The sequence below is a fragment of the Ranitomeya variabilis genome, chromosome 5 (genome assembly GCF_051348905.1).
Source record: "Ranitomeya variabilis isolate aRanVar5 chromosome 5, aRanVar5.hap1, whole genome shotgun sequence".
Classification (NCBI taxonomy): Eukaryota; Metazoa; Chordata; class Amphibia; order Anura; family Dendrobatidae; genus Ranitomeya; species Ranitomeya variabilis.
The window spans coordinates 320,034,001-320,050,587 of record NC_135236.1 but is presented as its reverse complement, the minus strand read 5'-3'; the positions used below and the strand labels follow the sequence as shown (position 1 = coordinate 320,050,587).

General features: G+C 40.2%; 1 protein-coding gene across 2 annotated transcripts in view; it reads right to left on the bottom strand.

Annotated features, from left to right (window-relative positions):
• SEMA3D (semaphorin 3D) overlaps positions 1-16,587 on the bottom strand; it is a 312,494-nt gene that overhangs the window by 222,795 nt on the left and 73,112 nt on the right. Inside the window, exon 2 of one of the 2 annotated variants that reach the window (XM_077264655.1) lies at positions 13,636-13,818. In XM_077264655.1, the coding sequence (XP_077120770.1) occupies positions 13,636-13,780 (145 nt within the window). In that variant the 5' untranslated portion in view covers positions 13,781-13,818. The remainder of the gene's footprint in view (positions 1-13,635; positions 13,819-16,587) is intronic. The other variant, XM_077264654.1, reaches the window with a different exon arrangement.

Below are 16,587 nucleotides of genomic sequence, written 5' to 3'. Positions count from 1 at the left end.
TAGATTGTGAGGCCCAATGGGGACAGTGATGATAGTGTCTATAAAGCGCTGTGGAATATGATAGCATTATATAAGCAAAGCACAATAAATAAATAAATAAAATAATAAAGTGATAAGTGAACGTGCTCGGGTAACATCTTATCCGAGCATGCTCGGGTGTTATAAGAGCATCTGGGAGTGCTCATATATTATGTTCGAGTCCCTGCGGCTGCAGGATTTGTGGCTGTTAGACAGACACAACATATGCAGGGATTGCCTGTTAGGGAATTCTCACATATGTTCAGGCTGTCTAATATAATATACGAGCACTCCCAGATGCTCGGGTAACACCTGAGCATGCTCGGATAAGACGTTATTTGAGCATATTCACTCATCACTAATCGTCAGTCCAGATCACCTACTGACATTTTTCTGCACCCCAGCTCCTATGTTTTTGTGCATAGTTGAATAACTTGGTCTTGCTTCCATGTCTAAGGTAAGACTTTTTTAGCTGCAATTCGTCCATGAAGACCACCTGATCAGACTTCAGCGAATATTAGATTACTATAGTTGATTCCCACTGATACCAGTTCTGAGCTGATGGCACTGCTGACATCTTCTGATTTCAAAGGAAGTAAACATGATTTGTGTTTTATCTGCTCAATTAAAGGAAATTTGTCAGCAGGTTTTTGTTATGATATCTGAGAGAAGCATAATGTAGGAACAGGGACTCTGATTCCAGTTATGGGGCTGCTTGTTGTAGTTTTGCAATAACCCTTGTTTTATCTGTTGGCAATACTGATTTGTGACAACCACAACTTCACTTTTGTAGCAGAGTTCCTCGCCCAGATTTAAGACTCCTACACAGCTGTTTCTGTTTCAGTTGCTACCTGATTTTCAATTTACATATGAAATTGATAATCATTATCGCCTGTTTGGTATAATTGGTTACTTTTATATCTGACTATAATTCTATAAACTCCATGACTACACATGTACCGAGGATAATTGATACTTTATCCAATGCAAAGGGTAGCAACACCAAATACTCATTAGATTTAAATTTATATTTTAATTCACTTTATATTTGGTAAACTTGCCTTGTCACTTATATTTTTTAAATGATTGTAAATTTACAGCATTTTTACCACATCTGCCTAAAACAGTAAGCATGCTGTCCAGCAAAGAATCTAATGTGGATGAGACTTGTGGCCGCCTAGCCAGGAGAGTGTGTGTGATCTCTCCAGCTTCTCAGTAGGTGTATTCAGTGATCACCTCCATCTTGTTGCCTACTGGGCATTACAACATCTAAACTCCCAGCAGGCTGCTCGGAGTTGTCAGTTATTACTTAGTTTTTTCCTTGTTTTCTGGCGCTTTACTTGTGTTGTTCTGATCTTGATCCTTCCTAAGCTAGCGACTCTCATGCCTTCTCAGTGCCACCCTACTAACTGAATTTTTCACTCTGTTTCTCCCTGTATCAGGCCCCTGCACTGTCTTTATGCAGCACTCCCAAAGTCACCTGCATCCCTGCTGTCTCCATCTGGCTATAGTGAGTCTTGACCAGATCCTGCAGGAATTTATCCCTGCTGTGTCATGTAGGGTGTGTCTTCTCCAGCCTATCCCCTGCTAGGCAAGGAATATATTAGGCAGCTGCTCCCTCACCTTCACCTGAGCTTATTTTCCTAGTTGGTTGTCTCTAGATCCTGTCGGTGCATGTTTGTTCTGACTTCACTGCTACTGACCCTGTACTTTTACCGTTTATCCTGATCTCTTCACTTCTGACCTTGACTAGGTATACTGAACCTGTGCTGCCTGCCTAGATCTTGGACAGACTTGACTATGCCTCTGTTTTGCCTTCCTGTACTTTGCATCTCTGCTCTGACCTGTGGGTCCCAAGGAGTGCCCTGGAGTGGTACCTGGTGACTACCTGCGGCCAAGCCTTTCCTCACCTACAGGGCTCGAGTGAATACCAGGTAATCACTTAGCTATGCCCCTCCAGGGTTAGCCCAGCCAATGGCTCAGTGGGTCCACACCGACGTCTGTCACAATCCTGACCTGTCCTGTGACACTGTCTGTCTTTGTCCAGTTCTGTCCCTCCTGTTAGTGATGGGATTAGTTTTCCTATTCTTGGCTCGGTCTCACTCATATAGTCTGAAGCTACTTCATGGATGCAACTCATGGGCTCTTTCTATTTTATATATCAAGGCATTATCAGTGATGTTTCAATACATTAAAGAGGCTGTTTACTACTTTAACATTAATGGCCTACCCATAACACAGATCATCAATGTCTGATTGGTGAGGTGTGACACTCGGCAATCCCACTAAGCTGCTCTTCCCGGAGTCGACGGTGGCTAGATCTGACCAGTTACAGAGCTGCACATTACTGGCCGAGTACTGCACATCCAGTAGTAGTAGTTAGTTATTCAAATTAACTATTGGGCAGGTGTGCAATACCGGGCTGTATAGACAGAGATGTGCTGTGCAGCTCATTAATTGAGCAGTTCAGGTCATCGTCAACACCGAGAACAGATGATTATTGTGGGTGCAGATTGTCGCACCCCCACAAATCAGACATTGATGACCTATCCAAAGGATAAGCCATCCACTTTAAATTAGTGGATAACCTCTTTAAATCTGTGAAGGTGGAAATCCATTCAGACAATTGATTAAGGATGTTTTTCTACTAAACACATATAAGATCTATGCACAGGACCACTGAGACCCTCATGATCCAAAGAATGTGGGTCTTTCTGACTAGTCCAGTTGTTACAAATAGGCAGTACTTTTCCATTCACACAGGAACTTTGTGTCCCCTGTTCCCCAAATCATTTGAAGTGCCAGGAATTTGAACCCTTAAAGATAATAAATGTATCATCTATCTTGTTAGAATCAACATGGTATACAAGATGTACGATATAATATTATCACTAAATTTAAAGGGGTTGTCCACTTTCAGCAAAGTGGGCCCTAAATTATGTAAAATACATAAATGAACACATTTAGCAGGTAGTCACCCTCCCTGGGTTTAGCACCAGCCCCCCAAATGCTGTTTCGGTATGGTCTGTGAAAGCTTATATGAGTCCGATTTAAAATTAGCTATATTTATTATAGTTGCTCATGCTATTTGATAGATTTGGCACATGATTACAATGCATAGACTAAGCTTATCACGTTTAATTTGGCCTACTTTGTGCCAGAAAATTAAGTTATCTTCCTTTTTGCTAAGCTACACCCCTTTAAATAAAGCCACACCCTTTAAAACAGACTATAATTAATCTTGAATATCATAAATATCCTCCACAATATTGATACCATTTCACGTTTGGAAAGATTTTTATTTTGCAGTGTTATATTTGTAGCCTGAAAAAATTAACTATTTCTTTCTCTTGAAAAAACAGATACCTTCATGGTACAAGTAAATGTAATTGGTGGGTGATATATAGACGTATTTTAATATTTTGAAGAATGGCAATATGAAAACTTATATATTCTACTTAGACACGATCTGAGCTTACTCTGGATTTTTATAAATTCATGAACCAAATTATAGTGCCGTTTCTTACAGTGAAGAGATGTCACTTGTTTGGCTTTTTGATTTATAAAAGCACACTTAATGTAAATCTTCCATGTTAAAAAGGTTATCGACCTTTTCATGTTTTATTTATTGTTGTGTCTTTGAACATTTCTGAGTGACCTCTTTTTTTAATTCCAGGAAACGCAACAAAAAAATAAAGACATTCTAGGACTTTCAACATCACTATCACTATCACTATTTTGGAAATTCAATCGGCCCAGACTGTTTAATGAGGGGCAAATATTTATTGAGTTATTCAACTTAAGTTTATTGACAATTGAGATCATTATGGCAATTGTGTAAATCGTTTTCTGCAAAATATCTGAATACAAGATGTTTACCAGAGGAGTGGCTACATGTTCCTGGGTGTTTCTACAAAATCTGTACCAGAACTCACTATAGTTAGTGTGAATTAATTAGCAGGACCAGGTCCAGTGGCCATGTCGATAATCTGTGGTCAATGGATGAGAGAATTGGCACCAACTGGACAGCATTCGCGACTCTTCTTTTGATGAGCCGGCCTGGTCTGCCACAACATGTGAGTCTCAGTGGAACGGAGACAATGCACTTAAAAGAACAGTAGTGGATGCCTGTTGTGTACATAGATCTAGTAATGTATCTGTATGATATAGTGATTTTATATTATCAACTATCAGATCATTCATCCTGTGAATAGATAAGAAAAAGCCTTCAGAGATCCAGCACTATCAGACGCTGTAGTGGCAAGAGGCAAAGAAACACTGTCAATTTCAAATAGGATTGCATTACAGACTACAACATATACATATACAGTACATAGGTAGACCACAACTATGAGAGTCAAAATGAGAAAACAAATCCAGAAAATCACCTTGTCTGATTTGGCAAGATTTATTTTGCCAAACATGGTGGAAAATAAGTATTTGGACACCTAAAAACATGCAAGATTTCTGGCTTTCACAGACCTGTAACTTCTTCTTTAAGAGGCTCCTATGTCCCCCACTCATTACCTGTAGTAATGGCTCCTGTTTGAACTTGTTATCAGTATAAAAGACACCTGTCCACAACCTCAGTCACACTCCACACTCCATTATGGTGAAGACCAAAGAGCTGTCAAAGGACACCAGAAACAAAATTGTGGCCCTGCACCAGGCTGGGAAGACTGAATCTGCAATAGGCAAGCAGCTTGGTGTGATGAAATCAACTGTGGGAGCAATAATAAGAAAATGAAAGACATACAAGACCACTGATTATATCCCTCGATCTGGGGCTCCACGCAAGATCTCACCCCGTGGGGTCAAAATGATCACAAGAACTGTGAGCAAAAATCCTAGAACCGCATGGAGGGGGACCTAGTTAATAACCTGCATATAACTGGGACCACCGTAACAAAGGCTACCATCAGTAAACACACTACGCCACCAGGGACTCAGATCCTGCAGTGCCAGACGTGTCCCCCTGCGTAAGCCAGTACATGTCCGGGCCCATCTGAAGTTTACACAAGAGCATTTGGATTATCCAGAAGAGGATTGGGAGAATGTCTTATGGTCTGATGAAACCAAAGTAGAACTGTTTGGTAGAAACAAAACTCATCATGTTTGGAGGAGACAGAATGCTGAGTTGCATCCAAAGAGCACCATACCTACTGTGAAGCATGGGGGTGATAACCTCATGCTTTGGGGCTGTTTCTCTCCAAAGAGACCAGGATGACTAATCAGTGTACATGAAACTATGAATGGGACCATATATTGTGAGATTTTGTGTGCAAACCTTCTTCCATCTTCAAGGGCATTGAAGATGAAACATGGATAGGTCTTTCAGCATGATAATGATCCAAAGCACACAGCCAGGGCGATAAAGGAGTGGCTTCATAAGAAGCATATGAAGGTCCTGGAGTGGCCTAGCCAGTCTCCAGATCTCAACCCTATAGAAAACCTTTGGAGGGAGTTGAAAGTCCATGCTGCCCAGCGACAGGCCCAAAACATCACTGCTCTAGAGGAGATCTGCATGGAGGAATGTGCCAAAATACCACCAACAGTGTGTGCCAACCTTGTGAAGACTTACAGAAAATGTTTGACCTCTGTCATTGCCAACAAAGGATATATAGCAAAATATTGAGATGAACTTTTGTTAATGATCAAATAGTTATTCTCCACCATAAATTTGCAAAATAAATCTTGATAAATCAGACAAGGTGATTTTCTGGATTTGTTTTCTCATTTTGACTCTCACAGTTGTGGTTTACCTATGTACTGTATATGTATATGTTGTAGTCTGTATTGCAATCCTATTTGAAATTGACAGTGTTTCTTTGCCTCTTGCCACTACAGCGTCTGATAGTGCTGGATCTCTGAAGGCTTTTTCTTATCTATTTAAGTGGGAGAACTTGCACAATTGGTGGCTGACTAAATACTTTTTTCCCCACTGTATATACAGTATATATATATATATATATATATATATATATATATATATATATATATATATATATATATATATCCGGGTGATCATTTTATTTTTCAAGGGAACAGAGAAAGTATTAGGAAATATAATACACAGTGTACATTTATAATCTGCCTCCATAAAAGGATTATCTTAAATATAATGCAAGTACTATATGTTCTTAGACATTTCAGGAGAGATGACAGGTTCTAATAAAGTACTCAGTAAAACTATTCAGTGACAACTGTCACCTATGTTGTGCATCATGTTTGAACATGCATGTTCTTTAGTTTAGCTGACATAGAACCTGCGTATTCACAATGCTACACAAATATTCTCATCAGCTACATGAGTCCCTCCCCACAATTGGACTGAAATACATAGCCGATATACAGGGCTTTGTCTGTTACTATGCAAATACAGCTCACCATCCATCACCATTTTTTGAGTTCCACTATCAATGTTTCATTACAATTTATTCAGAGAGGAGATTGATGTCTTGTGCATTTTTAGTGTCCCATTGCACTAGTTTCCTGAAATGTAACAAGGATGCCATACAGCAAGTGAATAATATTGTATATTTTATCTTTTTCATTTACCACACGCAAAACAAGATACTTAATATTGGGTGAAATTCTGAGTTTAAAGTTTTCCCTTAGGAAACACAATCTCTTGTTGACCTCTGCTCAAACATCAGACTCAATAACCCTAAGTAAATATGTCCTGTATAAAACAAGCACTAGTGAAATGTATTCTAGTTACCATCATATAGTATATATTTTATTTTCTTAAACAGAAAGGGCCATCAAAAGGTTATAAATAGTAAAATTACTTAGACTCACCTTACCACTCATCACACTGACCACTGTCCGTTCCTCGATGAATGACAGCCGAAATCCAAGAATTCTTCATGTTATGCCAGGACTTTCACAATTGATGAGGTCTGAGATGGTTCTCCACATGCATGTGTAATGTCAAGACTTGCACAGAACCCTCCCAGGCCTCATGTCCTGGCTTAGTGGCTCTTTGCGCTCACGGTGCTTATAAGAAGTTGTTACGAGGATCGGATAGGGGCCAACGAGCAGAGAGGATGGACAGATTGAGGTTGAGGTGAGTTTAAGCATTTTTCTATCTCTTACTTATTTTGTATATTATTATCTGGGGTCTGAAGAGACTGCAGAGCATAATCAGGGACATTCAATTTGCAGAAAATAACTTTGCAGCAAATCGAGTTTGCTGGCAAAAAAATCTGCTCAATGTGATGAATTAGAATTTTTTTGGCATGTTTATATAATGTGTCAAAGCATAAGTATGGTTTGCTTCTACATTTTTTAATACATACCCTTCTGAATTATTAATAAAAACTTGCCACACTGTTTTTAGTATGTGCTGACAAAGGTATTGGATTGTGTGCGAATATCCCGTGCATTCTTCTCTATGCACGATACAATAGGGAATACCGCCAGCTCAGGATATTCAGACATGACCTAACATCTATATATTTGCAATGCTTTGAAAGAAGAAGACCGGCTGTTTTCAAAGAAAAAAAATAATTGTAATTGACAATTTCCTGACCAGGAGGCATTTGTACTGATGTTCAACTTTTTTTTTGGTATAGGGTGGGATGTGAGAGAAGGCATCATTATAAAATCATATGCAGAGTAATTTTTTCCTTCTCTTTCATTGCTCAGTCCATTTAAAAAAGAAGCCGAAATCACGTCCAATTTTAAGCCACTGTAAACAGGGCTACACCTAATAATAATTTTTTTCTGCATTTTTTGCGTATGACTTAGTAGCTAAGCTGTTAAACAATCACTTCACAGTTCTATGGGTGTAACAGTTTTTTGAGTTTACTGACCTACACATTTGCCTTAGAATACTATAAATGCTTGGTTTGACGTTAGAAAAGATTCAAGCCATTTCACCACCACTAATTATATAATAGAAAATATATTTACATATTTTTTATGAAGTTTAATGTAATTACCTAATTGTTTGATGATTTTACATCTTATTTTCTATGAATGCTGCGGTTTATGGAACACTGATACACAGCAGACTAGGAATGTTTGTCTACGCAATACAGGAAAATGTGACTTCCAGGGTTGAAAACTAACGGTGACCTGATTCTTTTGGTATTTGTAACCTTTTACTTCCACATTTACACCTGGAAATTATGGACCACCCAGATGTATGCGTGTTTGTACCAGACTAACAGGAAATCCGAACTACTGGTGACAGATTAAAGGAATTTTATTCAATAAAATCTATGAACATATACAAAACCATACCTCATAATAAAACGTGTGATGCAAGCCAGTACGTTATACAACTTTGTGCAAATTAAATAGTTATAGAAGTTATGTTTATGACTTATACACCGTATTTTTCGGACTATAAGATGCATGTTTTCCCCAAAATTTGGGGGGAAAATGGGGGTGCATCTTATAGATGGAATATACTTACAAGTAGTGTGGTGGCAGCAGGAGTTGGGTGATTCTGCTGTGGTCCCGGTCCGACGTTTCAGGGCTATGATCACACTCCCTTCCCAGGCTGGTGTGGCAGGTTCAGCGGTGCTCTGTGGTGTGGGAGGCGCTCTGTCGGCATTGCTGCGAAGTGGTGGCCTCTGGGAAAATGGTCACTGGGGTGGCGCATGCTCAGATTGAGATCTCGGCAACGATATTGGCCATTTTCCTGGAGGCCACCGCATTGCAGCAATGGATGTGGGGGCCTCCGGGCTTTCGCAAAATGCCGGCAGATCCCCCCCTACACCACAGAACACCGCCGAACCAGCCTGGATTGGGATTTCCCTGAGGCCACGGCATCGCAGCAATGGATGTGCGGGGGCCTCCAGGCTTTCACAAAATGCCGGCGGTGCCCCCCTCACCACAAAACACTCCCGAACCAGCCTGGATTGGGATTTCCCTGAGGCCACTGCATCGTAGCAATGGATGTGCGTGGGCCTCCAGACTTTCACAAAATGCCACTAGAGCCCCCTGCACCACAGAATACTGCCGAACCAGCCTGGGATGGGATTTCTGGAAGGCCACAGCATCACAGCAATGGATGTGCCGGGGCCTCCAGGCTTTCACAAAATGCCAGTGCAGTCCCCGCACCCTAGAGCACTGCCAAACCTGCCGCACCAGTCTGGAATAGGAGTCATATCACCAGACCACCAAACACCCCCTGTGACCACGCTCAACCAGTGCTGCCAAACTCCCCCCGGTAGGCTGAATTCTGACATCCATTTGACAGATTAATTTTTTTCCCTATTTTCCTTCTGAAAATTTGGGGTTCGTCTTATGGTCCAGTGCGTCTTATAGTCCAAAAATACAGTAGCTAACCACAGAGCCATCATTCTCATGTAAATATGTGCTGATGTACAGCAACAAAATCTGAATTTTCTGGTCACTGTGCAAATCTCAGTACTTAAATTCATAGAAATATTCTTAGGGTATGTGCACATGATCAGTAAATGCTGTGTGTTCGACGCTGCATACTTGCACAGCGTCCAACCTGCAGCATCCAGACATTACAGCATAGTGGATAGGATTTCAAGAAATCCCATGCCCACTATGCGTGCTCCGAAACCCATGGATCACCCACAGAGATGTTCATGTGGTGTGTATTTCCAGACTACAGCATGCAGCGAGCCTCCGCAAGATAAATTTCACCCGTGCAATGTATTGGATGCGGTGATTCCGAATGGTTCAATGAACACATGCGGATTCAGCTGCGTTCAATAACTGGGAGCACTTTGGATGCAGTGGACATGTGCTGTGTCCAAAGCACAGGCAATTCCTGAATGTGTGCATATACCCTCAGGTTTTGACATTTACCATGAGATTGGTATTAACAGTGAAGTTTCAGCAGCCATAATCATCCTTACATGGCTTTTTTCCTCCTGTAAACACTCATCCACGCCATAGTCTGATGATCCCTCATCTAAATCAGGAGGCTTCTAGTACATTTTAGTAATATCTGTCACACTTTTGTCCTAGGTTTAAAAATTGCTGAAATGTAACATAATATTGCACTAATATACTGTATTTATAATGAAATTATTATCTCTTTCTTCTCTATTTTAAATGAACACATGATACAAAACTCATCGTTTCTTTTGAAATTGATTTTTATGGATACTAATTTCAGAAAAATTGAATGTCACATGCACACCAGGCACTGTCATGTACTAGGTTGGCATGGTTTACTCATCTTGCTATTTTCAGAATATAACTCAGAAAACCATGAATAACTATATAAACCAGAACGCATCTGAAATTCTGTTATTCACTCTTATGCCTAAAAAAACAAATACAGCCAAGTGAATAGAGAATTTGAAAATCACGCAGATTTATAGGACAATCTTATTTCAGTTACCGTATATACTCGAGTATAAGCCGAGATTTTCAGCCCATATTTTAGGGCTGAAACTACCCCTCTCGGCTTATACTCAAGTCATTGTCCCTGGGGGGTCGGCAGGGGAGGGGGAGCGGCGGCTGTGACATACTCACCTGCTCCTGGCACGCACATAGTACTGCTCATTACAGTAATGAATATGGACCCGACTCCACTCCCATAGGGGTGGCGCAGCATATTCATTACTGTAATGAGCGGTAACGGTGACCGCTCAACGCTGGAAGAAGCTGTCAGCGTCCGGAGACCAGAGATGCAGGGACCGCACCAGGAGCAGGTGATTATAATGGGGAGAGGGTGCACTGCACGATATTCACCTGTCCCCGTTCCAGGTGCCGCTCCGTCTTCCGCGTCCTCTGCAGTGACGCTCAGGTCAGAGGGCGCGATGACGTGGTTAGTGCGCGCCCTCTGCCTGAACGTTAGTGCAGAGGACGTGAAAGACACAGCGACGCTGGAACAAGGACAGTTGAATATAGCAAGTGCCGGGGGCCAGAGCGACAAGAGGTATGTCATTTTTTTTTTAATTGCAGCAACAGCACATGGGGCAAATATCTACATGGTGCATCTTATGGGGCCATATTCGACGTTTGTGCAGCACTATATTGGGCAAATATCTATATGGAGCATCTTATGGGGCCATAATCAACCTTTGTGCAGCACTATATGGGGCAAATATCTCTATGGAGCATCTTATGGTGCCATAATCAACGTTTGTGAAGCACTATATGGGGCAAATATCTTTATGGAGCATCTTATGGGGCCATAATCAACATTTGTGCAGCATTATATTGGGCAAATGTCTCTATAGAGCATCTTATGGGGCCATAATCAACATTTGTGCAGCATTACATTGGGCAAATGTCTCCATGGAGCATCTTATGGGGCCATTATTAACCTTTATGCAGTACTGTATGGGGCAAATGTGTCTAAGGAGCATCTTATGGGGCCATTATTAACCTTTGTGCAGCATTATATGGGGCATATTTTAACCCCTTACTGACATCGGACGGTATAGTACGTCCGATGTCAGCTCCCCTGCTTTGATGCAGGGCTCCGCGGTGAGCCCGCATCAAAGCCGGGACATGTCAGCTGTTTTGAACAGCTGACATGTGCCCGCAATAGCGGTGGGTGAAATCGCGATTCACCCGCCGCTATTAACTAGTTAAATGCCGCTGTCAAACGCAGACAGCGACATTTAACTACCGCATCCGGCCGGGCGGCCGGAAATGACGTCACATGATCGGGGGTCGGCGATGTGTCAGGACAGTAACCATAGAGGTCCTTGAGACCTCTATGGTTACTGATCGCCGGTAACTGTGAGCGCCACCCTGTGGTCGGCGCTCACAGCACACCTGCAATTCTACTACATAGCAGCGAACAGCAGATCGCTGCTATGTAGCAGAGGCAATCGTGCTGTGCCTGCTTCTAGCCTCCCATGGAGGCTATTGAAGCATGGTACAAGTTTAAACAAAAAGGTAAAAAAAATGTGAAAAAAATAAAAAATATATAAAAGTTTAAATCACCCCCCTTTCGCCCCAATCAAAATAAATCAATAGAAAAAAATCAAACCTACACATATTTGGTATCGCCACGTTCAGAATCGCTCGATCTATCAATATAAAAAAGCAATAACCTGATCGCTAAACGGCGTAACGAGAAAAAAAATCGAAACGCCAGAATTACGTTTTTTTGGTCGCAGCGACATTGCATTAAAATGCAATAACGGGCGATCAAAAGAATGTATCTGCACCGAATTGGAATCATTAAAAACGCCAGCTCAGCCCGCAAAAAATAAGCCCTCAACCGACCCCAGATCATGAAAAATGGAGACGCTACGGGTATCGGAAAATGGCACAATTTTTTTTTTTTTTTTAGCAAAGTTTGGAATTTTTTTTTACCACTTAGGTAAAAAATAACCTAGTCATGTTAGGTGTCTATGAAGTCGTAATGACCTGGAGAATCATAATGGCTGGTCAGTTTTAGCATTTAGTGAACCTAGTAAAAAAGCCAAGCAAAAAACCAGTGTGGGATTGCACTTTTTTTGCAATTTCACGGCACTTGGAATTTTTTTCCTGTTTTCTAGTACACGACATGGTAAAACCAATGATGTCGTTCAAAAGTACAACTTGTCCCGCAAAAAATTAGACCTCACATGGCCAAATTGACGGAAAAATAAAAAAGTTATGGCTCTGGGAAGGAGGGGAGTGAAAAACAAACACGGAAAAACGAAAAATCCCACGGTCATGAAGGGGTTAATATGGAGCATCATATGGGGGCCATCATGAACTGTATGGAGCATTATATGGGGCTCCTGATTTAATATTGATATTCAAAAACACTTAACCTACTGATATCTCAATTAATTTTACTTTTATTGGTACCTATTTTTATTTTTGAAATTTACCGGTAGCTGCTGCATTTCCCACCCTAGGCTTATACTCGAGTCATTAAGTTTTCCCAGTTTTTTGTGGCAAAATTAGGGGTCTCGGCTTATACTCGAGTATATACGGTAAGTTATTCTCTTTCAATTGAATGCTCCTTATTATGCTTCTAGATAACAAAAACAGCTCACTGCTCACATGCCCTGTCGTCCATGCAGCTTGACATCTTTTCCTCCACTTCTCTTTTTTTCCCCTTTGGTTATCACACCCATTCTCTCAGCTGTTTTCACTCCAGGATGGATCTTCTGGGTCGACTAGGATTTAGAGATCAGTGGGAGCCATCCTGTCATCCAGGTGTCTCACAAGTAATGTTGTTACCTCATGGTGAATGCTGCAGTGACCTCAAAGATCTAGTTAACCCCATTGACTTATCCTGGTGTGAAGACACTGGAGACAATGCACATGATGGCCAAAGCTGAAAAGAGAAGGATCTGAGGACAGGACGGTGGGCTGCAGGCATGGCAGAACAGGGAAACAGTGAGGTAAGTATTATTATTTTATTTTTTAACCATTTTCATAGTCCTCTATGGTTCAACAAAATGGCGGTTGTCATTCTCAAAGAGCAAATCGCAGAAAATCTGTTGTTGTAAGAGTACAGATTTAAGTAAAAGTGAAATACAATAACACACAATAAATTCACTTATTTCTACAAATGAATTAATATATTTGGAGCAGCGTATATCAAGGGGATATTACATTTCAACAAAAATTCAGTATAAACCGCTCATAGCACAGAAAATAGGAACCTTAACAATTCCAATCAAAGACATAAAAAGTATCAAGACTCTGTTAAAGACTTACCTTTGTAAGACAGTTTGAGTCGGGGAATATTTTGTCTCATGCTGTTAGTTGTTGGCAAAAATATCAGAAAAAACAGTGATAGCATTGTGGAGATATTCTGTGGTGTTAGCCATCTGCTGTGACATTTGTGACACTTCTTTTTCATGGTGTTGTATCTGGCACCTCTTCTAGGGAATGGCCTGTCTAAAAGAAGAAACAGGTTTTTATGACTTGTTATTGGAAGAAGATACTGTGTTACCGGTAAATGTTACAAATCTTCCCCATTTTACTGGATCACGTTAACTGACACAAGAAATTAATTACAAGCAGACCACATACTCACTGGATACTTGTCTATGTAACGTAAGATTTTAATATAAAATTATGTACTATACAAGTCATATTTCTTATAAGGGTCCAAGGAAATACTTTACAAGCAAAACCTAGGACCATTTAGAAGCACTTACTTTATAGATGCAGTAATATTCCATATATTACATTTATTTTTCCTTTAACCAATGAGAAACCTATTAGAAGGTCTAGTCATGTACTACATAAATACATTTTTTTAGTGCAAGAATGGACTGGGATGCTCCAAATGTTGCAAGATAGTAACTGTCTATTCCTTTTCCATTTTCAAAGGAAACAACCATAGCTACTTGTATTTTGGGTGATTGAGCAATGCTTGATAACCACAGTCCATGTTCATACATGACAGTTTATAAGACATTTGCACCATTTTGTCCCATAAGGTTGTATTTTGGGGATCTTCAGGGATTGCAATGTCATGAGACACCCCAATAATGTGAGATTCCCATATGTTAGTTACCGTATTTTATGCCTAAACTTGAAACAGAACTGATGATAAAGTTGTGCACTTTGTGCGCCGGCTCTTCCATAACCGGATCAAAGCAGGATCTAAGAATGCACCACATTTTACACTTATGATGCAGTTTTAGGACCAGCCAAGCACAAGTAATGCACTGAATGTTGGGAGCAAGCCCATAACAAATAATGTCATCAGTTCTGGCATAAATTTCCCTTTGGGGTCTCACTACCATGCCAGTTGTAAAACAAACAATAGATTATTTCTACATTATTTTTCTTTGTCTTATACATTACATCTGACTAGTGATGACCGAACATGCTTGGACAACGTCTTATCCGAGCATGCTCGGGTGTTATCAGAGTATCTCGGGCTTGCTCATATATTATTAAGTCTCTGCTTCTGCATGATTTGTGGCTGTGTGTTGAGGCTGTCTAATAGCCACATGTGTTGAGGCTGTCTAACAGCCACAAATCATGCAGCCGCAGAGACTTGACCATAATATAGGAGCATGCCCAGATGCTCGGATAACACCCGAGCATGCTCGGATAAGGCGTTATCCGAGCAAGTTCGGTCGCATACCATAAATATTTATACATCTGACAGAGGTAAATAAATGGCAAACCCATGGTAGGACACTTGTCGTGGTCCTATGTATAGGAAAGTATAGTCTGGTGAGCTTTTCTACACAGATAAAAAGCCAGTATGCCATCAAACACCAGTCAGAGGGTAAAAACTTGATGGGGGCCTAAGGAAATAATAATGTATGTATAGAAAGAGTTATATATTTAGTGAAATACTTAGTGCTTATAGTCTTACTCAAATATTTTGCTTGCCAAGAATGCCAGGGAGTAAATTTATTTCTCTTTTGCCAAAAACACACCCTAAAAAAACCCTCCATTGTGTTGCACAAAATATAACTTTTTTTAATATGCCTAAATTGACTTTAATGTTTACATTGAATTTACAGCGTAAACGTGCCTCCAGTAATTGCCTCATTCAATGCAGAAAACTGTTCTGATGACAATTAGCTGTTCTTACATGGCAGTCCAGCCCATTGTGTCCCCTTATAAATGTCCTGACCACAAACAGCCCAAGGCTTCAATTAACTCGCACAGTGCATTGCGCTATTTTCAAAGCCGTAAATATATCTGTTGACAATGGGACAGTATGCGGCATGTTGTATTTGTTTACTTTTACTATTCTCTTGTGTTATGTTGCACATGGAAATAGTAATAAGACAGGACGCAATTACCGTACCCAAAATCCCCAAGAAAGGCTTTTATTATTGGATGCATGAAATCCTCTGGCATCTAATGCAGCTAAGTAATATAATTACAGGTTACGGAGTAGCATAGGGTTTCAGTTTTTAGGTGGGATCTTTTGAAGTAAAAACAAACTTAATGCTAAAAAATTCCACAACAATCCCTCCCAGCTGCTGTTATCTCCAGCTGCAGCGAACCAGCCTGTGTCATCAGTATAATTTACAGTCCCATAAGAATTAAATGTTTCTGAACATACTTTCAAAGGAACTTTGTCAATTAGGTTTATGTTGAAGAAAAAAATCTGCTTTGTCGATGCAGAAGAGCGATAATTCTAGCTTTTACAATTTATACTATGCATTGCATCCTCTTGGGGCAATGAATTCAGTTCTTCCTTCAGTCTATTAACACCCGGATCTTCCCCATAAATGTCCCCAGGATGTTGTCCTGAAGCCAATTGTGAAACAGTACTATTATTACAGCAAATGTCTCTAATTATATACTCTTTTTTTATTCAGATGCTATAAGTAAAAATAATGACTAATCAATACCATAAGTTCTAGTACAACTATGAAGTTAATTAAAAGGAAAAATACAGCTGCACACTGAAATACTAAGAATACATTTAGAAAATTGGAACTGCATTACTGCCATAGAAATAAGAAAAACGATACATTAGAATATTAGAAAATGGGAACTGCAATACTGCTGTTGAAAAATTACAGTAAAAAGAAGGTACTTAGCGCATAAATTGGACAATATATGTGAAGCCAAAAGCCATTGTCAACCATATTGTTGGGTCTTTGAACCTGATAAGAAACCTCTCCTGGGCTAACAAAAACATACAATTTATAGGGTAGAAAGGAACCAGCCAATCAAAACAGC